The sequence below is a fragment of the Podarcis tiliguerta genome (assembly GCF_965153285.1).
Source record: "Podarcis tiliguerta genome assembly, chromosome: 13".
Taxonomy (NCBI): Eukaryota; Metazoa; Chordata; class Lepidosauria; order Squamata; family Lacertidae; genus Podarcis; species Podarcis tiliguerta.
Window position 1 is genome coordinate 48392698 of NC_139546.1, and position 26195 is coordinate 48418892.

Sequence of the window (26195 nt, forward strand, 5' to 3'; positions counted from 1 at the left end):
TCCAGCTTCCAAATCTATGATTTCTAAGGTCTCTTTTCAGCCTCTCTAAGACCTTTTATTTGTGCAAATGCAGTGGTACCTCGCAAGACAAATGCCTCGCAAGACGAAAGAGTTTTTTGTTTTTTGAGTTGCTTCGCAAGACGAATTTCCCTATGGGCTTGCTTCGCAAGACGAAAACGTCTTGTGCCTTTTTCTTATAACTGTCAATGCATTCCTATGGGAAACCGTCAATGCATTTCCTATGGGAAACCGTGCTTCGCAAGACGAAAAATTCACAAGACGAAAAAACTCGCAGAACAAATTAATTTCGTCTTGCGAGGCACCACTGTGCTTTTTTTAAAAAAGGTTTTTATTTGTTTGCTGCAATCGGTTCTAGCGCTCGCGTTGTGAGTCGCTTTGGGTCGGTTTTGCGAGGAAAGCACTGGAGAAATAAAAATAATAATAACCGGAAGTGGGCAAAACAGCAGGAGTCTTCCGGATGCTGAACTCTCCACTGGCTCCAGACAGCGCTCAGGGATGATGGGAATTGTAGTCCAGCAACATCTAGCAGGCAACAGATTTTCTTATCCCTGCTTCATGTTTCATCTCTGTTAAGCTGGCAGAACTTGCCACACGGCGGCTATTCGCCACCTCCCCAACCATCTCCTCTGTGCCAAAAGGAAGGTCTGGTTCAAGGTTTCCTGTGTGTTTGGTTATTAAATACAGTGGTACCTTGGTTCTCAAACACCTTGGTTCCCAAACGCCAGAAACCCGGAAGTAAGTGTTTCGGTTTTTGAACGTTTTTGGAAGCCGAACGTCCGATGCGGCTGTTGTCTATTGTTTCTGGGGCGCCTGCACCAATCAGAAGCTGCGCCTTGGTTTCCGAACATTTCGGAAGTCAAATAGACCTCCGTAACGGATTAAGTTTGGTGCTTTTGTTTTTGGTATCTATTTTGCGTTTATGTTTCTGAGGCTTTTTCAGTTCATTTGTTTTTGTGACTGCGTGGAACCCAGTTCAGCTACTGATTGATTGATTGATTGATTGATTGATTGTGTGACTGCGGAAATAGATAAAAGCTGACTATCATCAGTGCAGGTAAGAAGAAACGAAAACAATTTAAATTTTTATCACCTACAATACAATACCTACAATACAATACAGTACATTGGCTTACATACATTTCAGGTTACAGACTCCACTAAACCAGAAATAGTACCTCAGGTTAAGAACTTTGCTTCAGGATGAGAACAGAAATCTTGCTCTGGCGGCACGGCAGCAGCAGGAGGCCCCATTAGCTAAAGTGGTGTTTCATGTTAAGAACAGTTTCAGGTTAAGAACGGACCTCCAGAACGAATTAAGTACTTAACCCGGGGTACCACTGTACTGTTATTTATTTTATAGTACAGTACATTGATTCTTGCTTTCGTTTTATGGATCAGAGGTCTCGTTAGACAGTAAAATTCATGTTATATTGTTGTTTTAGGGGTTGTTTTTAAAAGTCTGGAACGGATGAATCCGTTTTGCATTACTTTCTATGGGAAAAGCGTGCCTTGGTTTTGGAACGGACTTCCGGAACGGATCAAGTTTGAGAACCAAGGTACCACTGTACCCTTTTTAATTAACATCCCCAACCGAAACAGAGATCTGGGATTTCTTTGGAGCCGAAAGAGCAGGGGCCGGGAAGGAATCTTGTCTCAGGAGAGGGAGAATAAAGACGAGGGTGGCATCTTTCAGCGCTCGTAGCTCACGCGGGCATGCGAGTGCCAGTTCTCGCCTCCGTCCAGGATCCGGCGGATGTAGTGGGATGCCCCAAGAAGAATGTGCCCGATGCCATGCATGACGGTGGATGCCACACGCAAGATCTCCCTTGGGAGGAAACGAAAGGGGAACAAATTATATTAATGCTGGGTTCCTGGGTTGTTGTTGTTGTTTTGCATTATTATAATTTATTAAATTTGTATGCCGCCCTTCATCCGTAGATCTCGGAGCGGCTCAGAAGACAAAATTAATTTTAATTTTATTATTTTATTTATGGTATTAACCATATTTTTCGCTCCATAAGATGCACTTTTTTCCTCCTCAAAAGTAAGGGGAAATGTCTGTGCGTCTTATGGAGCGAATGTGTGGCTGATCGCTGGCTCCCTTTCCTGCCTCTTGCCCAGGCCTCCATTGTTGAATGTTCTGCAGACTGAGGCTGTTTGTTTCCCCAGTGACATGTGGCTGGCTGATTAGATTATCTGTCTGGAAACTGTAGAAATGGCTCCCTTTCCTAAAGAAGCTGCAGATCTGTGAGTTGAACACCATAAAAACAGGATTTTTTCCCTTTGCAAAGTAAGCTCATCAACTTTGAGCTGATCCTCAAAAAAGGGGGGCTTTTCCCCTTTGCAAAAAAAGCTGCACAACTGTGAGCTGATCCCCTCTCCTGGCAAATAGAAGGGGATGAAATGGAGGCAGTGAGAGATTTTACTTTCTTGGGCTCCATGATCACTGCAGATGGTGACAGCAGCCACGAAATTAAGAGACGCCTGCTTCTTGGGAGGAAAGCAATGACAAACCTAGACAACATCTTAAAAAGCAGAGACATCACCTTGACAACAAAGGTCCGTCTAGTTAAAGCTATGGTTTTCCTAGTAGTGATGTATGGAAGTGAGAGCTGGACCATAAAGAAGGCTGATCGCCGAAGAATGGATGCTTTTGAATTATGGTGCTGGAGGAGACTCTTGAGAGTCCCATGGACTGCAAGAAGATCCAACCTCTCCATTCTGAAGGAAATCAGCCCTGAGTGCTCACTGGAAGGACAGATCTTGAAGCTGAGGCTCCAAGACTTTGGCCACCTCATGAGAAGAGAAGACTCCCTGGGAAAGACCCTGATGTTGGGAAAGATGGAGGGCACAAGGAGAAGGGGACAACGGAGGACGAGATGGTTGGACAGTGTTCTCGAAGCTACCAGCATGAGTTTGACCAAACTGTGGGAGGCAGCGGAAGACAGGAGTGCCTGGCGTGCTCTGGTCCAGGGGGTGACAAAGAGTCGGACACGACAACGACTAAACAACAACATATATATATTGTTTCCTCCTGACTGCTCTGGAGGGTAGGACCTGAACCCATGGCATCAAGCTTACAAGGAAGGAGATTCTGACTCAACATCAGGAAGAAATTTCTGACAATGGAGGTGAGGTGGTGGACTCTCCTTCCTTGGAGGTTTTTAAGAAAACATTGAATGGCTGTCTTGTCAGGGGAGATGTGGGGGAAGCTTGTTCCCAGACCCACCTTAGCACCTTCTTGGGCCCCAGACACTTGAAGTCGCAGCTCATGGAGTAGAGTCCGTAGAAAGTGGCCGAGATGTTCAGGCTGCCAAAGAGGTCACGGGGGTTGAGCTTGTAGACGTCAAAGGTGATGCGGGCAATGTCACGGCTGTTCCTCGGTTTCTCCCCGCTGAGCGCATAGGACCGGCTGCTGCCCTGTACAACACAGATAGAATCATAGAACCATTGGACTCACCGCTGTCCATGGAGGCGCAGGTCAATTCTGTGTCCAGGGCAGCTGTCTACCAGCTCCGTCTGGTGCGCAGGATGAGACCCTCCCTGCCCAAAGACTGTCGCGCCAGAGTGGTGCATGCTCTGGTTAACTCCCACTTGCACTACTGCCATGCGCTCTACGTGGGGCTACCTTTGAAGGTGACCTGGAAACTACAGTTAATCCAGAATGCGGCAGCTAGACTGGTGACTGGGAGCGGCTGCTGAGACCACATAACACCGGTCCTGGAGGACCTACACTGGCTCCCAGTACGTTTCCGAGCAACATTCAAAGTGTTGGTGCTGACCTTGAAAGCCCTAAACTGCCTCAAAGGCCCAGTATACCTGAAGGAGCGTCTCCACCCCCATTGTTCTGCCTGCACACTGAGGTCCAGCTCCGAGGGCCTTCTGGCAGTTCCCTCCCTGCGAGAAGTGAGGTTACAGGGAACCAGGCAGAGGGCCTTCTCGGTGGTGGTGCCTGCCTGACTTTTAGAAGACATCTGAAGGCAGTCCTGTTTAGGGAAGATTTTAATGTTTGATGTTTTATCATGCTTTTAATATTCTGTTGGGAGCCGCCCAGAGTGGCTGGGGAAACTCAGCCAGATGGGAGGGGAATGAATGAATAAAATTATTATTAAGAGTCAAAGTGGCTTCAGGATTGCTGTTCTGTACTCTTTCAGACATGCAGCACTTATGTATGTGTATTTATCTTGTGCACTTAGGAACATTCATTTTATTTATGATGCCTTAGAATTCTTATTGGTGCTGGAGGAGACTCTTGAGAGTCCCATGGACTGCAAGAAGATCAAACCTATCCATTCTGAAGGAAATCAGCCCTGAGTGCTCACTGGAAGGACAGATCGTGAAGCTGAGGCTCCAATACTTTGGCCACCTCATGAGAAGAGAAGACTCCCTGGAAAAGACCCTGATGTTGGGAAAGATGGAGGGCACATGGAGAAGGGGACGACAGAGGACGAGATCGTGGGACAGTGTCTTCGAAGCTACAAACATGAGTCTGACCAAACTGCGGGAGGCAGTGGAAGACAGAAGTGCCTGGCGTGCTCTGGTCCAGGGAGCCACGAAGAGTTGGACACGACTAAACGACTAAACAACAACAACAGAATTCTTATGGAGAACCTGTAATTTTCCACTGGCCTTCCATTCAACACCCTTTTGATTACCCTGGCGTGGCTCCATTTCTGCCCTTTCTCCAGCACCATCAAGGCTGTGTTATCATCTAGGACGTCAAAGAATTCCTCTGTTTCCACAACAGTGCCATCTTCTTCCAGCACCAAGGAAACGATGCTCGAGATCAGCAGGGTCTCCCTTGCCTGGCGAAACAAGAAAACAAACAAGCAGAGACCTTCATGTCAAGCAAAGCACTGCGATGTGGGCCACTGCTGCCATTTCACAGATGAGAAAAGTGAGGCCGAAGCGGAGCAGCTTGACCCAAGGGCTTGCCGGCCAAGGGTGGGCTGGCAGCGCCTTGGCGTCAGAAGTGGAGACTGGAAAATTGGCGGCAGGGAAGGGGTGCTCACCTTGATCAACAGCTCCTGCAAGGTCCCTGCAGTCAGACCTTTGCGGACGTTGCGCTTGTGGTCACAGACCCGGAATGGCCTCTGAGTTGGAGGACTCGGAGCCCAAACACGGCGGGTGAGTTCTGAGCTCGCACTCGACACTGACCTGTGAGAAAGAGAGAGACAGAGAGAGTTGCTCAGAAGGTCCCGATCTGGTTGCTATAGCGTGCCTCTGAGCATGTGCAAAGTGTCCTGGGAGTAGATCAACGCCCTAACAGAGAAACCGAACTTTTGGTAATGATCCTGCTTCGTCCAGGTGCCCTTTTGGTTGTGATGATTTGCACTCACGATGTTATCAGGACAGTTATACACGACCCAATGCTGTTTCTGCCTGTTTTCTTTATTTTTTTGGTGTTTGTACAGTGGTACCTTGCATTACAAACACCTCGGGTTACAAACACTTTGGATTACAGACTCCCCTAACCCGGAAGTAGTACCTCGGGTTAAGAACTTTACCTCAGGATGAGAACAGAAATCGTACTCCAGCGGCACAGCGGCAGCGGGAGGCCTCATTAGCTAAAGTGGTACCTCAGGTTAAGAACAGTTTCAGGTTAAGAACGGACCTCCGGAACAAATTAAGTTCTTAACCAGAGCTAGGTAAAGGTAAAGGTAAAGGAACCCCTGCCCGTACGGGCCAGTCTTGACAGACTCTAGGGTTGTGCGCTCATCTCACTTAAGAGGCCAGGGGCCAGCGCTGTCCGGAGACACTTCTGGGTCACGTGGCCAGCGTGACGAAGCTGCTCTGGCGAGCCAGCACCAGCGCAGCACACGGAAACACCGTTTACCTTCCCGCTATAAAGTGGTACCTATTTATCTACTTGCACTTAAGTGTGCTTTCGAACTGCTAGGTGGGCAGGAGCTGGGACCGAACGACAGGAGCGCACCCCGCCGCGGGGATTCGAACCGCCGACCATGCGATCGGCAAGTCCTAGGCGCTGAGGTTTTACCCACAGCGCCACCCGCGTCCCTCCCCTTAACCAGAGCTACCACTGTATAGGTCCACAAATGACAACATTTTGGAGGTCCCAGGTCACAGGGTGGTTAGATTGGTCTCAACTAGGGTCAGGGCTCATGGAACTTTGAAGTGTCAGGCATAGCTCTAATGGCTTTAGCCCAAACGTAGCAGAGTTTTCCTGCACAGCGAAGAAGCTAGTTGAGGTGGAAATGACTAGTCAGCTAGACTCAGAATAACTATTTACAGGATTTATTAAAAGGAAAAAGAAACAGCAGAGTTTCTGCATACAAAACAAAGCAAAATAAATCCTTTCTTTCTCTCTCTTAACCATACACAGGACTCCTACTCCTAACACACCTCACACACCTAACTGAGCAAGCATTCCTAGATAACAGAGTTGAGTGCTGGTCGTTAACCAATCAGAGTAAGTAGTTTCTAGGTCAAGCAGACCTTGGCTTTCTGCCAAGAGTAAATTGACACTGCCTTGAGTTAATTGTGTGAAGCCAGAATCTGTAAGTTTCCATGAGAATCAATTAACAGAAACTGAACACCCCCTCACAGATTCTGCTGGACAATTAACATCAAATAACACCTATGTAGGAGATTATTTTTCCAGCAAACCTAAACTCTTGCACATTTGCTTGTTTTTTATCTTTGCCAATGGTTTAGTTAATACATCTGCTACATTTTCTTCACTTGATACATAAGTACATGTGATTATATTGTCTTGTACACAGCAACGTACATTTTGGTATTTTACAGAGATATGTTTGGAACGTGACTTGAAACCCTCTGTTTTACTTAAGGTTATACAAGCCTGATTATCAATGTAAACTCGTACTGGTTCTCCACAATTTACATTTAAATCTGCTAACAAATGCTTGAAATAAATCACCTCGTTGCACAATTCACTCAATGCGGCGTACTCGGATTCCGTTGATGACACACTTACAATGTCTTGCTTGCGTGACCGCCAGCTGATTAAAGCTCCACCGACCATTATGACTAGTCCTGTGACAGATTTTCTATCTGGCAAATTTCCCCAGTCACTATCACAATAGCAAACCAACATTTCATCCTCTGAAGAATTTAATTGTAACATATAGCCAATTGTCTGTTTGAGGTATCTCAGAACTTGTTTTACCCCTTTCCAAGCATTTAGTGTGGGTTTTGAGACCAATCTACTTAATATGCCTACTGCGTAGCTAATATCAGGTCTGGACCACTGTGCTAGATACAATAAACTTCCAATTACAGAATGATATACATCAGGATGTTCAAATTCAGGACTCTCATCTATATGAAGTGTTTTTATGAAACCTGGATCCATAGGCACCACTGCCCCTTTGCAATCCTGCATCCTGTATGTAGTCAGTAGTTGTTTAACTTTGTTCTGCTGACTAATTAGGCAGCTACCATCTTGGGCCCAGCACACTTCCAACCCTAGATATGTCCTAACGGGGCCTAAGTCTTTCATTTTGAACTTACTGGACAATTGCTTGGCAAACCTTTTAGTTTGTTTATCAGTTTTGCAAGCATACAATACATCATCTACATAAATCAGACAAAACTCTTGATCACTGCCTGTACCACGTACATAAACACAATTGTCAGCTGTACTCTGCTTGAAACCAAATGACACTAAGGCCTCATGGAAACATTTGTTCCAAGATCTTGCAGCCTGTTTGAGACCATATAGAGCTTTGTTTAATTTCAACACTCTATTGGAACCTGTCTCATAACCAGGCGGTTCGGCTAGATACAGGTCTTCTGATATTGATGCATGTAAATATGCAGTCTGGATATCAAAATGGTTTAACAGAAGTTTTCTCTTTGCTCCAAGCGCTAGAATCAGCCTTACACTTTCTGCCTTAGCAGTAGGGGAAAAAGTCTCGTCATAATCTTTTCCAGGCCTCTGAGAGTATCCTTGAGCCACTAAACGAGCTTTATATTTGTACTTTCCTGTCACCAGAGGTTTAAGTTTGTACACCCACCTGCAGCCTACAATCTTTGCCCCCTCAGGCGCTGCTACTGGTGTAAAGACCTTGTGCTCATTCAGAGAGGACATCTCTTCCTCCATTGCCTGTTTCCAGAGCTCTGCCTCCTCTTTTGGTAACTTTAACACCTCCTGGAAACTCTTGGGCTCTGCAATTACACTAAACACATTTGCAGTATCCGGAGAAAAACGCACTGGAGGCACTCCTTTGTTTTGTCTTTTAGATCTTCTGGGAGAAAATTTTTCTTCTGACCCACTTTCCTCCTCAGAACTACGACCTCTCTTTTGTTGCTTAGCGACTGGTCTCTGGCTAATTCCACTTTCTTGAGAGCTCTTATCTGAACTTTCCTCCCCCTCAGACTCTGATTCTCTAAGTTTACCTTCAGAGTCATGAAGCTCCTGAGAAGGTTCAAACCAAACCTCAGTATTGGCATGTAGTCTCTCCCAGCCACTATGTTCACAAAAACTGGCATTCCTGGAGATCACAATGCCATTTGTCCCTTCAGCAAAGCGGAAACCTTTTCCCAGCTCCTGGTAACCCACAAACACTAACTGTTTGGTCTTAGGATCTCCCTTCTTTCTCATTTGTTTTGGAATTAATACCCAGGCTTTTGATCCAAACACATGCAAATGGTCAATTTTGGGTTTTTTGTGAAACAATTTAAAGTACGGAGTTGTACCTATTGTTTGATGAAAGAGCCTATTTTGGAGATAACACGCGGTGAGCATGCTCTCCCCCCAATAAGACATGGGCAAATCAGCATCCTCAAGCATGGCAAACATCATATCTTGTAAAGATCTATGTTTTCGCTCTGCAACACCATTCTCCTCTGGGGAAAAAGCGTTCGTTTTTCTATGCCCAATGCCACGCTTTTGTAACCAATCTCTAAAAGCATTTGACATAAATTCGCCACCTCTGTCCGTCTGAATCCTTTTGAGTTTAATGGACAGAAATCTTTCCACAGATGCCACCCAGCCTTTAAACTTAGTGAACACATCACCCTTATTCTTCATGGGAAAAACCCAAGAGTAACGCGTGGCGTCATCCACAATTGTTAATGAAAAACGCGATCCACCCCTGCTTACAGGAAATGGACCAATTACGTCCATGTGAACCAGCTGTAGCGGTGACTCACTAACTCTGTCACTTCTGGGGTAAGAGACTCTGTGGGTTTTAACCTTTTTACAAACATTACAATCAAGGTACTTGTTACAACTCTTTAAATCACCCCCATCAGCCAATTCAGACATTTTTAGTACACTTTTCCAGCCAGCATGCCCCATTTTCCTATGCAATAAGTGCACACAGTTGTCATGTATAGCTTTGTTATTCACTGCAGGCTGAGATTTACTGACTACTGCAGCAACTTGAGATCCTGCTTTAAGCCAAAACAAGCCTCCCTCTGACTTAGCAGTGCCTAAAATCTCACCAGCCTTCTTAATAATGCAACTGTCTCCTTCAAAATATACTTTAAACCCAGCTTTTAGCAAACAATCTACAGACATCAGGTTGCTCCTTAATGAAGGTACACAAAGTACATTTTGCAGGCATTCACGAAGACAAGGAACAAAAACTGCACCCCCCGAAATCACTTCGGAAGTACTTCCGTCTGCTAAAGCCACCTGGCTGCGCTGTGCTGAGTTCTTGGAAACAAACAATTCATCTGAATTTACGATGTGCCGAGACGCTCCCGAATCGACCACCCAGACAGCTTGTTTCTCATCAGCAATCTTGACCTCTGCGGTCACCAGCTGAGCCGACTGTTTTCGTTTGAAGAATTTCTTTTTACGCTGCTGCTGCTGCTGATCTCGTCTCTGCTCCTGCACCGGCCACTGAGACTTGACCAACTCCGGACATTGTCGTTTTAGATGCGCTGAAGACCCACATCGGAAACAACGCCTAACAGCAAACGCTGACTCCTCACTGGTACGCTGCTTTTGCGTCACCTCTGGCACGGCATGAGAACTCCTTCCAAACCGCCCGCCTGTAGAAGCCTCTGCAGCAAACGACCTTTCTTGCCTCTTCTGCCATTCTTCAATCAAACGCCCAGTGACATAGCTGACTGATAAATCACGCTCCTGTAAACCTTCTAGAGACAAAACTAAATTATCCCAGCTTTCCGGGAGAGAACTCAAAATAATAGCCACCTTCTCCTGCTGGTCTAATGCACAGTCTCTTTCCTGTAGCGCAGTAAACTTTAACTGTAAACTGTGTAGGTGTTCCTGCATTGTAACCCCAGGCTGTAACATTGCCTTGTACAATGCCTTGCGAATGAACAGCTTGGAAACCGCTGTCTCACGCACATGGAGTTCTTTAAGTGCTTGCCACACACCTCTAGCTGTCTTGATTCCCCTCACATACGGCAACTGGGAATCTTCCAGCCCCAAGACAATTGTGGCCCTTGCTGTTTGATCTTTATCGAGGTCTTCATCATCAGGCTTCGCAGGAAACTTACTCACCACCTGCCAGAGATGATCCCTCTGCAGCACTGCCTGCATGCGTTCCGACCACAGCAAGTAATTGGAGTCATTCAGACGCTCAAAAGCCATCTGAACTGGTTGTGAGGCCATCTTGAGAGCGATGTCCCTGGAACCCGGAACCAGCTACTCACGACCACCGAGAGAGAGAACAGGAACCACAGCAACCAGCATTCACACGCTGCGCCTGTTGTCCTTGTGTCCACTGCATCACCAGCTCACAACAGTCAGGAACCAGCCAGTGTCCATCTGCTGCACCAACAGGAACAACAACTTCTGGAACTACTGGAACCAACACCGTTGATGCTGACACCACGACAACTCAGGCTGGCAGCACAATACCCATAACCTCATGGAACTTTGAAGTGTCAGGCATAGCTCTAATGGCTTTAGCCCAAACGTAGCAGAGTTTTCCTGCACAGCGAAGAAGCTAGTTGAGGTGGAAATGACTAGTCAGCTAGACTCAGAATAACTATTTACAGGATTTATTAAAAGGAAAAAGAAACAGCAGAGTTTCTGCATACAAAACAAAGCAAAATAAATCCTTTCTTTCTCTCTCTTAACCATACACAGCACTCCTACTCCTAACACACCTCACACACCTAACTGAGCAAGCATTCCTAGATAACAGAGTTGAGTGCTGGTCGTTAACCAATCAGAGTAAGTAGTTTCTAGGTCAAGCAGACCTTGGCTTTCTGCCAAGAGTAAATTGACACTGCCTTGAGTTAATTGTGTGAAGCCAGAATCTGTAAGTTTCCATGAGAATCAATTAACAGAAACTGAACAAGGGCCTCTTCAGTACTGGCCCCGACTAGGTGGAACGCTCTGTCACAAGAGACTAGGGCCCTGCGGGACTTGATATCTTTCCGCAGGGCCTGCAAGACAGAGCTGTTTCGCCTAGCCTTTGGTTTGGACTCAGTCTGACCCTTATGTTTCCCTCCCCTTATGGTCTTGATTTATCGGCTACTTTAAAATGAGACTGCATTTTAAATTGCATTTTAACCTGTATTTTAAATTGGCCCCCCCCTATGTTTTTACTATGATTTTATTGGGTGTTAGCTGCCCTGACTCTGGCCCAGGAGGGCGGGGTATAAATAAAATTTATTATTATTATTATTAAAGTTGGAAGGGACTCTGAGAATCATCTTGCTGGAATATGCAGCTGCCCCATACAGAGGGATCAAACCTATAACCTTGGCATTATCAGCGCCGCACTCTAATCAGCTGAGCTATCCAGCTGTTATTGGCCCCTTACGCAGCTTGCAACCAGAGTACACGAAAAGACGCAATTTATTAGGTCTACGTGGAAATGCTTATCACGGTCTCTTCTGGTCCCTGGAATTTTGATGCCAAAGTCCAAATTCCAAGAGGAGGAAGAGGCAAAGGAGGTGCTAGTGGATTTGGGCTCTGACGCCAGCCCACAGGACAACTAGTTCTTTGAATAAAGCAAAACCCCTTATTTATTGGGCAGAATGTCAGATAAAATACCGGGAATCAGGGAATTCTGCTCATTCCTGTTCTGTGGACAACACCGTTGTTTGCTTGAGTTTAATGGGAGACCTGCAGCAAAATGTTGCAGCGTGGGTGGTCTTATTCATTTCCTCCCTCTCTCTCCCTCACCTCTAATTCTCTGCTCCTCTCAGTCAGGGTTTGGGGGCCACTGAGCCTGCTGAGTCCTCAGTGACCTGCATTTTTCATAAAATGGTAGAGTTGGAAGCGAGTCCAAGAGTCATTTAGTCCAACCCCCTGCAAGGGACTGTCGTCATCTTAGGTCCCCGCTAAGCCACCAAGCCTCTTGGGCTTGCTGATCATAAGGATGGCAGTTCGAATCCCCGCAACGGTGTGAGCTCCCGTTGCTCTGTCCCAGCTCCTGCCAACCTAGCAGTTCAAAAGAATACCAGCGCAAGTAGATAAATAGGGACCACTGTGGCGGGAAAATAAATTGTGTTTTCATGCGCTCTGGTTTCTGCCATGGTGTCCCGTTGCGCCGGAAGCCATTTAGTCCTGCTGGCCACATGACCCGGAAAGCTGTCTGTGGACAAATGCCAGCTCCCTCGGCCTGAAAGCGAAATGAGCGCCGCAACCCCATAGTCAAATTTGACTGGACAACCATCCAGGGGTCCTTTACCTTAGGTCCCTCCTAGTTCCCTCCTAAGATGTTTTGTACTCATACAAAGCTTGGGGTTCCCCCAAGCATTCCAATCTCCCCCTGCATGTTTCCCATTGGCCCATATTGACCATATCTGCTGAGTTTGCTGTTAGAAGGCGAAAGATCCTTCAGACCTCAGCAGATGGGTTTGGCTGAAGGATTGTAAGGAAAGGGGGGAAGGGTGGTAGGAAGTACTGCATGCCCGAGGTATAAACCCAACAACCTCCATCCAGCCCCCCCCCATTGCATCCTTTCCAAGTGTCCCTCTTTTCTAGGGACAATCTCGGATTTACGGAAGCTGCCCCAGTTTTTTATTTGATCCCAGAATGCCCCGCTTTTTCTTAGGAGGTCCCTATTTTCATGGGAGAAATGCTGGAGGGTCTGGAGTTATGTGACCCCCGAGCCAAGGAGATAAGTAACCATACAACCTTTAGAAGACATCTGAAGGCAGCCCAGTATAGGGTAGTTTTTTTTTTTTAAAAAAAGTTTAATGTTTTATTATGTTTTTATATACCGTATTTTTCGCCCTATAGGACGCAATTTCCCCCCTCCAAAAATGAAGGGGAAATGTGTGTGCGTCCTATGGGGCGAATGCAGGCTTTCGCTGAAGCCTGGAGAGTGAGGGGGGGTCGGTGTGCACCGACCCCTCTGGCTCTCCAGGCTTCAGGAAGCTATCTGCTAGCCGTGGGAGACGGTTAAAGGGAATTTCCCCCCCTTTATTTCCCCCCTCCAAAACTAGGGGCAACTCAGTCAGATGGGTGGGGTATAAATAATATAGTTATTATTATTGAATTGGACAACCATATTTTCATCAGAGAAATGTTGGAGGTTATGCCACTGGCCTGTGGCAGTTAAGAGTGCTGGACTCTCAGACTAACCTACCTTGCAGGGTTGTTTTCGCGGGGATTAAATGAGGAGGGAGGGAACGATGTACACCCCCATTTGAGCTCCTTGGAGAAGGTAGGATAGATAAATAAATCAGTACTCACTTTAACAATGTCGATGGCACCAGGGCGTTTATGTACTCCATTTTGTCCAAGGAGGGCGTTGCGTGGATCTGTAGGTAATAGAGGCCCTCTTGCCAGTAGCTCGGCTGCAAAGGGGGGATCTGGCTTGTTTTTGTCTGCCTGGACTCTGGACCATGTGGCTCATGCGCTGTGAGTTGTCGGCCGGCGGGAGCAAACTCCAAAGTGAGCAATTGGAGGCACAGCCAGGGAGCGCCAGTGAATAACTTCAAGGTGTTGTCGCAGGTGAACTGTGCTGCTCTTAGCTGATTTGATTTCGCGAAGGGGCAGCCGGAGGGCTGAAGAAGCTCACAGAATACCTTTTGTTTTATTGACGACGGTGTTCATTAATTCACAAACTGGCTTTTCTATGGAAAAAGATTGCCCAAACGGGTACAGTCGTACCTTGAATCTCAAATGCCTTGGTTCCCGAACAAATCAGCTTCCCGAACAATCGAAACCCGGAAGTGTTCCAGTTTTCGAACCATTTTCGGAAGCTGAATGTCCAGCGGGCTTCCTCAGCTTCCAATTGGCCGTAGGAGCTTCTTGCAGCCAATCGGAAGCCGCGCTTTTGGTTTCTGAACGTTTTGGAAGTCGAATGGACTTCCTGAATGGATTCTGTTCGACTTCCAAGGTACGACTGTATTGGGAGGGGTAGGGGTGGGGGGAGGGAGGAAGAAAGCTGACCACACATTTTAAGCATCACACTGACATGAGAAATGATGACAGGAGAAGGGTCAGTTTTTATATATCCCATTCCTTTCGTATGTGCAGATTTAATTATTGCAACAGGGATGTGGGACTCCCAGATTCTTTCAAAAGTAGAACATGTAAGAAAAACAGTTCACTTATTTTAGTTTTATGGGCTTATGTGTCATAGACTACCTACAGAGCATATGGAAGGCATAAATACCAGCACACTGTCGGAGTAGATACCCAAGTCCTGACAATGTTTCTCGTTCCCTAATCTGATCCCATCTGGACCCATAATCCAAGGCATTTTGGTTTTGAGGCAGAATAATTAAAAGGGAGCACCGTCCACCATGCAAGCCCCACAGACATGAACAGGTGCTGGTAATAATAATGTAATAATAAATTTATTATTTATACCCCACCCATCTGGCTGGGTTGCCACAGCCAATCTGGGCAGCTTCCAACACACATAAAAATAACAATAAAACATCAAAAAATTAATAGTAACAATCAGATCCTATATAAAAAGCCACAATACCTTTGGAGTAAACAACCTATATCAAATAAAGCAATACTCAACAATCTATTAGGATTCAATACTAAACAGTAAAATTAAACATCAGCAAATGATAATCTAGCAGTTCACACTTATCAATTACAATAAGGAATTACTAATCTATAATCAATAAAATAACAGCGGATAACAATGCACAAATACCACAAAATGTACAAAATCATGTAAAAGGGTCAAGCTGAGCAACAAGGACACACAACTTATAAAATTATTTTTAAAAATGAACGGAAGTCAGAGTCCTTTGTCTGTAAGATGGGGATTCTCCTCACTGAGGTCCAGTAACTTGAGACAGCAGCCGAGGTGGAATTTCCTTCACCTGGTTGAACTGTGTGTGTCCCACACCCACTCATTTCAATGGAGCAGAAAAACATTTGTGGGCTGGGCTGCAAGGCTCCCCATTAATTTCAGTGGAGCTTGTGAAAGAGGCTTTTCGTCAGTGGATCAGGGCTTCGTGGTTCACACCTCCACTGGGGAACTCTCCTGTCCTTTGGGGCTCTAAAAAACGGCCACCTTGTTTCATTTCACAGTGAAGGTTTGAGTTTTCAGAATCTGAGATGGGACTGGCTCCTCCGAGGGTCTGTCGTTTTCTTCCAAGAAGAATGTGGAGCAGGGGAAGCTGAGAAGCGAGTACGTTGCATCAATTTCCTGGAAATAAACAACAACAACAATAATAGTAATTCGCCCATCTGACCGGGTTGCGCCAGCCACTCTGGAAATGAAAGGAAAGAGCTATAAGGGAGAAGGATGAAAAGCCCATGGAGACAGAGTGTGCATACTGGATTTGAACTTTTTGGGTCATTCTTTGTCTAGCTCCTTCCCTTTGACCTTACTGCCTTGGGTGACCCTGCAGGAAGTATGAGATTGCTAACGGCTTCGCTCACAAGGGTCATGGGAACGTGCAAGCCCACTCACCACGACAAGCTGATGATCTAGTGAATGAGTGTTGAAGCAATGATTCTTCAACATCCACTTCGTTGGACTGGTCATGTTGTGCGGATGCCTGATTATTGTCTTCCAAAGTGACTGCTCTATTCCAAACTTAAAAATGGAAAGCGTAATGCTGGTGGTCAACAAAAGAGGTTTAAAGATTGTCCCAAGGCAAATCTAAAAAAATGTAGTATAAGCACCGACAACTGGGAAACACTGGCCTGCGATCGCTCCAGTTGGAGAACAGCCTTTACCAAAGACGTCATGGACTTTGAAGACACTCGAACTCAGGACGCAAGGGAGAAATGCGCTAAGAAGAAGGCACACTTGGCAAATCCACACGGTGATCAACTCTCGCCCAGGAACCAATGTCCCCACTGTGGAATGACGTGTGGGTCCAGAATTGGCCTCCACAGTCACTTATGGACTCATTGTTAAAACCGTGTTTATGGAAGACAATCTTACTCGGCTACGGGTGATCGCCAGAGAAGAAGAAGTGGATTTGAAACTTACGGGGAATTCAAAATTGGCTCCAGAATCGGTGTCTTCATCTGCCTTCTTCTTTTCTAATGGATGTCTGGCTTTTGGCATGGGGCTTTTGGCTTTTGGCAGGATCCCCCAGTCTTCACTTGCTGGCTGCATCCAGCCAGGCACGTTCCTTTCTTCGAGATCTAAGCATTAAAATCAACGTGGTTAACACCTACATCCTCTCATCTTTAACCCAACGCAACTTCCTTTTACCTGCAAGTCCTTGGTTGGCCTGTAGGCAGAGCTCCGTTTCGCAAAGTGAAGGTGATCTTTTTGAGCAGTTTTCTGCTTCACCCACGCTTTCAAGGTACGTGTCCACGTGCTTTGCCCCTTTTTTTGCTCCTTTCCCAGGGAAAACCCTCTCTTCCGCTCTAAATCAGAGCAAACGTCAATCCAGAGAAAACCTGAATTGCTGTTTGCTCCAATTAAGCACTAAAGAGCAGTTTTCCCGACTTCCGGAGGCGGCGCGAAACCGTGATGGCGGACCTCTTCGAGCTCTGAAGAGGGGCACCGCAGAAAAGGGTTGTTTCGCTACGGCGCAGCGGCAACCCATCAAGAAAAACCACGGACAGAGAGAGTCCGTGGCCGTGGGACTCGGCGGGCACCTGGAGCGACCCCAAATTCGCGGAAGGGACCCCGTAAGGGGCTCCGGAGTGAAGGAGGGGGAGCGGTGCTGTGAGTTCATCGCTCTTTCTGCGGAGGCGAAGCCGCGCGGCTGTCACGGATGAGCGCTGACCTTTCTTCCAAAAAATACTACTCTGAAACAGCAAACCCGTGAGTAAGGACTTAAGATTTGTTACAATAACTTGAAGAAATTTGGCTGAAACCGGGAGACGAGAAAGAGGAAGTCCGTCTTCCGGCACTGCTTATAAGATCAAAGCAGACTGTTTAAAGAGCGGAAAGCGCTGTGAACAGGGAAGCTTTAAGGCTTTAAAGTGGGACTTTCGTGCACACTTGAAATTCTATTCTTAAAGGAAGAAAAAATACAGTTTAAATTGGACTTGGAGCGGTCCCCCATGGGGCGAGGGAAGACTCTAACCCCAAATCTTCGGGTGGCCGGGTGAAGTTGCTTGACTGCGGAACTGTTACAAACTTCCAGATACTTTTGTAACTGAAGTGCAACTTTTGGGCTTACTTAGTTTGAGTGGATACAATTGCAGGCACCTTGCTGGAACATTGTTAAACGTTTTAAAGTGCTCTGCAGGACTTTTTTCTTAGTGTTTTGGAACTAACTTGCTTTTAAAATTGTTTTTGAAAACGGAAACTTTAATGGCGGAAAAGTTACCTTCTTCTTACTAACTTTTGGTGGCACTCCCCCTAGAGGACATGGGATAACAAAGGCCTGGGAAAAGTTTTTTTGCTTACTTTCTTTCTCCAGACTGTTTATAAATTTGGACTTGTCTTTCCCATGGGATTACAACATCTGACCTTGAACATTGACTGATGAGTGGTACAGGAAAGACAAGAGCAGCCAAAGCTAAGGAAGCTAAGGAAAAAGAAAAAGCAAAAAAGCAGGCACAGCTTTTGCAAACAACTTTAACTCAGGGACGTAGACTATCAGTGCCTGCTGTGCTTGCAACACAAAAAGTAGAAAGTGAAAAGCCTGAAAAATCTGAAGAGGAAGATATGGCATCAGGAGGAGCAGAGGCAGCACTGAAACAAGTTTTGGAACAATTGTCAACATTAAATCAAAAAATTGATAACCAATCAACAAAAATTGACCAAGCTACATCCTCGATCCAGAAATTGACAGATCAGGTTTCCCAACACACCCAAGCAATTGAAAAATTGCAAGGAGCAACGGAAGAGAACCGTAAATTGGCAGGGGAAGCCGTTGAAATTGCAACATCAGCTAAAAAAGAGGTTGAGGAAGTTAAAGCAGAAGTCAAGCCTCTGCATAAACAGATAGGGGACCAACAAACCTATCTCTCTTTGGTGGAACTGAAAAACCGGGAGACTAATCTTAGGCTTAGGGCGGTCCCAGAAATCGAACAAGAAGATTTGATTGGATTTTTGACAACAGAATTTTCAAAGTTCTGGGGCTTAAAAGAAGAAAGTGATTTTAAAATAGTATCGGCTTTTCGACTGGGAAGATTGGTAAGAAAAGATAGATCTAGAGACTGTCTAATAGCTTTGAGATCAAGAGAGGAGAGAGACAAAATATTAGGCCTACACTTCAAAAACTCAATTGAGATACAAGAGAAAAGGGTGGAAATCTACCGAGATATTCCTAAACAGCTATTGGATCTGAGAGCCACCTATTCAGAATTGGCTAAGTTGTTGAGATTTAACTCAATCCCTTATAGGTGGGAGTTCCCACAAGGACTATCATTTACTTACAAACAGAAGAAGGTTAAAATAAGATTACCAGAGGATCTACAAAAGTTCCAGCACGACCACGGAGAAGATCTCCAAAAAGAAGCAGCAGCCCTTTGGCCTATACTTAAACCAGGACCCACTCTGCCAGCAGGCGGAGGGACGCCTAAACCCTCGGAATTAGAGGAAAAAGAAGATACACCGCTCTAGGTGTAACAGAATAGTTCAGGATGTCTCTGCAGCTACTCAGTTGGAATATAAATGGCGGAAATTCCCCGGAGAAAAGAAGGAAACTGTTTCATATATTGAAGAAAGAACAATTGGATATTATTTGTTTACAAGAAACCCATGTGACCAGGCTCCACAGGAAAGTTTTGGTCAACAAAAGACTAGGCCAAGAGTTTATTTCCTCAGACAAGGTAAAGAAAAGAGGAGTGGTGATTTATGCTAAGGAGAGCCTGATACCTAAATTTTTATTCAAAGATGAATATGGAAGAATTCTGGCAATTGAAATCCAGACCCAAGGAGAAAAAATATTGATACTAGGAATTTATGCTCCAAACGACGGGAAATCAGAATTTTTCAAGAAGCTGCATGAGACGCTGCTGGACTATCTGGACTATGCTAACATCATAATGATGGGAGACATGAATGGAGTGGTGTCTACACATATGGATAAGTCTTATAACCAAAATCTAACATCAGACGGCAGACTGCCTAAAACTTTTTTTGAAATGACTGACAATCTGGATTTGATTGATATATGGAGGACAAAGAACCCCCTAGGTAAAGAAGGAACTTTCTTCTCTGAGGCCCACCTGTCCTGGTCAAGGATCGACCAAATCTGGACCTCCAGGGGGCTGGCACCCAAGACTAAAAAGGTGGAAATCTGCCCAAAAACATGCTCCGACCACAACGCTCTGAAATTAGATCTCAGACTTACTCAAACCGGTTCCTTCAGATGGAGAATGAATGACACTCTTTTAAGAGATCAAGAGATTGTGAAAAAGGCCCAAAAAACATTAAAGGACTATTTTGAGATAAATTTGAATACTACAGTAGAAAAAAGAACGATCTGGGACGCAAGCAAAGCTGTCATGAGGGGGTTTCTGATACAACAGAATACAATTAAGAAGAAGCTCTGGAATGGAAAGAAAGATAAAATACTGGAGAAAATACATCAAGGAGAGAAAAAATTGAGAACTAAACCAAAGTCAAAGGATCTGTTGAGAGAAATTAAATTCCATCAAGCAGAATATTCAAAATTGATTAATCAGGAGATTGAATGGAAAATAAAACAGATGAAGCAAAGATCCTTTGAATCAGCAAATAAATGTGGAAAGCTGCTAGCTTGGCAGCTGAAAAAAAGACAAAAGTTGAATACAGTTACAAATCTAGAGATTGAAGGAAGAACGGTGCAGAAACCAGAGGAAATTAGGAAGTGCTTCCACAGATATTTTAAAGAACTTTATGTACAGGGGCCTCAGAAAGAATCAGAGATAGATCATTTTTTAAAGACAAATGGACTATCAAAAATAACTCAAGATAAAAGATCAATCTTGAACTCTACAATAACCACCCAGGAAATTGAAAGTGCCATTCAGAACATGCAACTAGGCAAATCTCCAGGCCCGGATGGGCTTACCTCCAAATACTACAAGACTTTGAAAGACTATTTAACACAACCCTTGTTGGAGGTATGCAACCAGATCATGGATGGGAAGAGGGCACCAGAAACGTGGAAAGAAGCGTTCATCACATTGATACCTAAGATAGAATCTGAAAAGACTCAACTCAAGAACTACCGCCCCATCTCACTCCTGAATGTGGATTACAAAATATTTGCAGACATTTTGGCAAGTAGACTTAAAAAAGTTTTAATTGAAGTAATTCACAAAGACCAAGCAGGCTTTCTCCCTGGTAGACATTTATATGAGAATACCAGAAACATCATCGATATTTTGGAACTTTTACAAACTAACAGGAACACAAGGGCGGTGTTAATTTTTGTTGATGCGGAGAAAGCATTTGACAATATATCTTGGATGTTTATGAAGAAAAACTTGGAAGGGATGGGAGTGGGGCGGGGGTTTGAAAATGGGTTACGAGCAATTTATTCAGAGCAAAAGGCCAAATTAATAGTGAACAATGTGGTGACGGAGGAGTTCAAAATTGAAAAAGGGACACGACAAGGGTGCCCTCTATCCCCTCTTTTATTCATTTCAGTCCTGGAGGTGCTATTGAACATGATAAGGGAGGACCGGCTGGTACAAGGGATAGAGGTCGGAGTGAAACAATATAAACTTAAAGCTTTTGCAGATGACCTAGTTTTGACATTGCAGGAGCCAGAATCCAGTACAAAAAGAGTTCTTGAACTTATATCTGAGTTTGGTCAGGTGGCGGGGTTTAAGTTGAACAAACAAAAAACCAAGGTTTTGACCAAGAATTTGACACTTACAGAAACAGAGGGGTTTCAGAGAGAAACAGAATTAAATGTGGTAAAGAAAGTGAAATACCTAGGGATCTATTTGTCTTCCAAAAATTTGAATTTATTTAAGGACAATTATGAAAAATGCTGGTTGGAAGTAAAGAAGGATTTAGAAATTTGGTCAAGATTGAAACTTTCCTTGTTGGGAAGGATTGCAGCAATTAAAATGAATGTATTGCCGAAAATGTTATTCTTGTTTCAAACCCTACAGATCGTGGACAGAGAGGAATGTTTTGGAAAATGGCAGAAGGATATATCTAAGTTTGTCTGGCAGGGCAAAAAGCCCCGAATAAAGTATAAAATATTAACTGATTCAAAAGAAAGAGGGGGGTTTGCCCTGCCGGATTTGAGGTTGTACTATGAAGCTGCAGCCTTCTGCTGGCTGAAAGATTGGTTTTTGCTAGAAAACACCGACGTCCTTGATCTGGAAGGTTTTGATAATGCATTTGGTTGGCATGCATATCTATGGTATGACAAGGTTAAAGTTCACAAATTGTTTAAAAGCCATATTGTCAGAAAAGCGATTTTTGCAGTCTGGATGAAATATAAAGACTTATTAGAGAGTAAAACACCGAGGTGGCTATCACCGGTGGAGGCCAAAGCTCGAAAAAGACCCAATATGGAGGCCTATTGGCCGAAATATTGGGAATTAATTGAAAAAATTGGAGACGGTTGGAAGTTGCAGAGCCAGGACAAATTAAAAAACAAGGTGCGAGATTGGTTACATTATGCTCAAATTCAAGAGGTTTTTAAAATGGATAAAAAGGTTGGTTTCCAGGAGGGGAAATCGAAACTAGAGACAGAATTGTTAGAACCAAAGACCAAGATTTTATCTAGAATGTATAACTTGCTGCTTATGTGGAACACACAGGATGAGACAGTTAAATCTGCTATGATAAAATGGGCACAGGATGTTGGACATAATATTATGTTTGAAGACTGGGAAAGGTTATGGAACACCGGAATGAAATTCACGGCATCTAGTGCCTTGAAGGAAAACATTATGAAAATGATATACCGGTGGTACATGACCCCAGTCAGGCTAGCCAAGATGCATCACCTGTCTGACAACAAATGTTGGAAGTGTAAGGAAGCAGAGGGGACTTTCTTCCATCTCTGGTGGACCTGCCCAAAAGTGAAGGCCTTCTGGGAAATGATTTATAATGAATTGAAAAAGGTATTTAGGTATACCTTTCCTAAGAAACCAGAGGCCTTCCTGTTGGGCATGGTGGACCAGAAAATGTCAAAGAAAGATAGAACTTTGTTTATGTACGCTAGCACAGCAGCAAGAATACTCATTGCAAAGAGTTGGAAGACACAAGATTTGCCCACGCTGGAGGACTGGCAGACGCAGTTGATGGACTACATGGAGATAGCTGAACTGACCGGCAGAATCCGAGATTTGGATAAAGAAACAATTGAGGAGGACTGGGGAAAATTTAAAGATTATCTGAAAAAATATTATAAGCTGTATGAATCCTAAGAAAGTGCATGATTAGGAAACGTTAAGCTTCTGCGAATATGATTAAGTAAATGGTAAAATTAGTGACAAAAGAGAAAAGGAGACAATTTAAATTGAATATGTTATGTTTATTTTAAAGGTATTGAAATTGAGATATAATATATTGTATTTGGATACATAACATTCGAAAGTTACAACAAGGTATGAAATAAGGTAACAAAATGCTGACATTGTTAATGCAAAGAACGCAGAATCGGAAGGGGTGGGGAAGTCCAAGTTTTATTTTGTTTTTGTTGTTAAAAAAGAGAAAATTTGTTTCTTGTAACTACTTTATTTGTTTATAAACCTATAAAATTATGGAAAGAAACGCAATAAAAAAATTTATAAAAAAAAAAAATAAAGAGCAGTTTTCCCTGGTGTGTGTGGGAGCAGCAGGGCAATAGAAGGTGTGGATAAGCCCTCCTCAGCAGTAAACAACAGGTTTTCCTCTTTTTAAAAAATAAATGTTATTAAGGTTTATGGAGGAAAATAAAAAACTTAATATCTTTCCCCTTTTTTAAACCAAACCAAAACTTTTATCTAGAAACAGGGGTACCTTGGGTTACATACGCTTCAGGTTACAGACTCCGCTAACCCAGAAATAGTACCTCGGGTTAAGAACTTTGCTTCAGGATGAGAACAGAAATCGTGCTCCAGCAGCGCAGCAGCAGCAGGAGGCCCCATTAGCTAAAGTGGTGCTTCAGGTTAAGAACAGTTTCAGGTTAAGAACGGACCTCCGGAACAAATTAAGTACTTAACCCGAGGTACCACTGTACAATGGAAACACAGAAAAGCGGGGGGAGGGGAAGAAATAAATAGAGAACGAAAAAGAAAGAAATAACAAAAAGAATATTAAGGAGTACCAGATGCTGCAACTGTTCCTCATTGGGGGGTTGCAATTCACCTGGTGCATCCTGGGTCACAGGTATAGTGGCAGGAGTGCCACCTTTTCCTTCAATAGCTGCACGACAGGCAGAAATTCAACAGGTGTGTTTTCTCCCAACATGGACGAGTTGCGGAAAATGCTTTACCGTTTTAATGTCTGCCTGCCCCGTGGCTCTTAAAGACACAGGGGACCTGTCAGAAAAAAAGCACTGATCCTTCTCTGGAACCCTAATAAGGATGGGAAGTTTAATGTCTTACTTACTTGTAGAGACTCCAACGGGGTCTTTGCATCTGCAAGACAGAACAAAGGTTTAAGCAGGGGGGTAGAAGCTGCAGGAAATCCAAAAGAGGTGGGAGCTACTGAGACCGCCAACTGGCCCTGCTCCTCCGCCTTCAGGAGCAAGAGGAGGTTAAACAAACTGAAGGACGTTGTCCTCTTTCTATGCTTTTCCTGATGGAAACATGCAGGTGGGGACAGATATACCCCTGATTTAAGTCATTCACATACTGTCTTCTGTTGTATATTGTTTACTGCAAAGCTCGATGACTAAACTCCTTAGTGACGAAACGTCGGATTACTGGAATGACGTCTGAGCACTGAACCACTTGTGGTATATCACAAGTGGACTCTTTATTACTGCATTTGCAAAAGTTCAAGATAAAATCTACTTTGGGAAGAGAAGAATTGAGCACTGAACCACTGATATATTACAAGTGAACTTATTTATGGTGTTTGCTGTTGTTTAAGATAACACCTATCTGGGAAAGAAACTACTTTTTGCCATTTTTAGGGACGTTTATTGTTAGTTTACAGACAGTTGCCTTTTCGGTTTCAGGAGCGGCTTGGCATGCAAAGTTTAGCAAGGGAAACTTTGTCCTGGGTTACCCCACTGTGGAGGTATGTTATTGGAAAACCTGCTTAATTTCTCTGTGCTGCACTGCTGCTCAAAGCACGGGAGCAGCGTTAGTGCAAAAGTGGTGACCTATTTGTTGAGGGAGGTAATCCATTGGAGCAGTCAAGTATAACATTCCTTGTTTCCCTAGAGTGGACACAGACAGGGGGACGTTACTCCAGCCAGGAAGACTTCCTGTCACACCTGGTCTGGAGCATCCTTCCTTTGCGTGTGACCAGGTAGATGGGCGTGGCCCTAGGAGACCCTGTAAAAGGGCCAGACACACAGCCATCCTCCTCTTTTGATGCCATTTCTTCTCTTGGACTACACTGCTGGCTCTCTGCCACACTGTATCTGTAAATGCAAGCTAAAGCCTGCCTTCAGAGATCATACTGTGAAATGAATGTGAGACAACTTTTCATTGCTTATAAGAAAGACTCTTGTGTCTTCATTCTTTTAGGAGGGAATCAAAGGGGTTTTACCAGGAACATGCTCCAATCTGGGCATGCCAGATTGGATTGCTTAACCAAAGAGATTTAAACGATAACCGCGTGGAATGAAAAGGGGGCCTCCGAGGGGGTCTGCGCCGAAAACAATTGACGAATGACAACAGGAAGAATAAAATTTCTCTTGCATGTTAACATACATATGGATTTGTTAAATACAATTGAAAGTTTCATACCAGTGACTGAGATGATAAGATAACAGATTAAGATCGGAATTAGGAACAAACAAGATAGGAATTGGGAACAAACAAGAGAGGGGGAAAGCGGGAACAAGAAATAAAAATTTTCTCCTGACCAGCCAGAACATGGGAAGTCTCTCTAAATTATTTAATTCAGAATGTATAATTGGCTTTATTATTTGTGTTATGATGTGGCAAGATCTGATATGTTATTAATTGGAATGTTATTAATGAAAAAATAATAAAATTATTTTTTTTAAAAAAAGAGAGATTCAAACGAATCTGCAACTAGCTTCTTGCTGTGTAAAAGAGGAATGAGCTCTGATATATATATATATATATATATATATATATATATATGACTCACTAGTGTAAGTTAGGAAGGATAATATTTAATCAATAGATCCTTTCCGACTCCCCACAACATTCCCACATTTGTAACATGAACAAACGAATTTGCTGGATTGAGCCAAAGACTCATCCTGTCTGGCATTCTGTTCTCACAGTGGCCAAGAGCCATGCTCTCTCCACTGCCTCTAACACAGCCGTTGCGTCTGAAGCCATTGGTAGCATGTTCCCCATATTTTTCTCTGAACATCTTTCAAAGCCTTTTGTGCTGGTGACATTACTGTATCTTGTGGCAACAGGTTTGTTTATATAGCTATGTGGGTTGGAATGAAGCACATTTAGGAGAACGTGCCTGTATCTCTTTTAAGCAGAGGTCTACTATTACATTTTGAAGTCCATCACGACATCTGCCACAGAGGAGTCCAGAAATGTTGGCAACTTTCTTACCCCATTAGTGTATGTATGTGTGTGTGTCTCTCTCTCGCATACAGAACAACAACACACAGATTTTAAAAAGGATTACTATTCAGTTTTGTGTATAGTTTCAGCTTATAAAACACACTGAGCTGAAATGCAGCCTTTGAATTAAAACTACCTCACAAAGAAGTGTTACTATATTCAAACTCCTGGCTTTGAATGACAAAGGCCATCAAAAAAAAAAAAAGGAAAGAATCATTCTCTTTAATCAAATATTCTGGCGTTC

General features: G+C 44.1%; 2 protein-coding genes and 1 long non-coding RNA gene across 5 annotated transcripts in view; 1 reads left to right on the forward strand and 2 right to left on the reverse strand.

The window, feature by feature from the left end:
* Nucleotides 1-1561: 1561 nt before the first annotated feature.
* CIDEB (cell death inducing DFFA like effector b) lies at nt 1562-13825 on the reverse strand. The gene is made up of 5 exons (XM_083410801.1): nt 13640-13825; nt 5034-5178; nt 4677-4826; nt 3251-3441; nt 1562-1846 (listed from the first exon to the last, which is right to left on the reverse strand). The coding sequence occupies exons 1-5, from the start codon at nt 13678-13680 to the stop codon at nt 1711-1713; spliced, it is 663 nt and encodes a 220-aa protein (XP_083266927.1). The 5' UTR covers nt 13681-13825; the 3' UTR covers nt 1562-1710.
* Nucleotides 13826-14732: 907 nt separating this feature from the next.
* LOC310662902 (uncharacterized protein) overlaps nt 14733-26195 on the reverse strand; it is a 28149-nt gene continuing 16686 nt past the window's right edge. For all 3 annotated transcript variants that reach the window (XM_083410253.1, XM_083410251.1, XM_083410252.1), the window contains 3 exons: nt 23829-23857; nt 16362-16519; nt 14733-15566 (listed from right to left, as the gene is read on the reverse strand). In XM_083410253.1, the coding sequence (XP_083266379.1) occupies nt 15438-15566; nt 16362-16519; nt 23829-23857 (316 nt within the window). In that variant the 3' untranslated portion in view covers nt 14733-15437. The remainder of the gene's footprint in view (nt 15567-16361; nt 16520-23828; nt 23858-26195) is intronic.
* Nucleotides 23835-25398, forward strand: LOC310663280. Its single transcript, XR_014504469.1, has 2 exons — nt 23835-24464; nt 24920-25398. It is a non-coding gene; the product is annotated as an uncharacterized lncRNA (long non-coding RNA).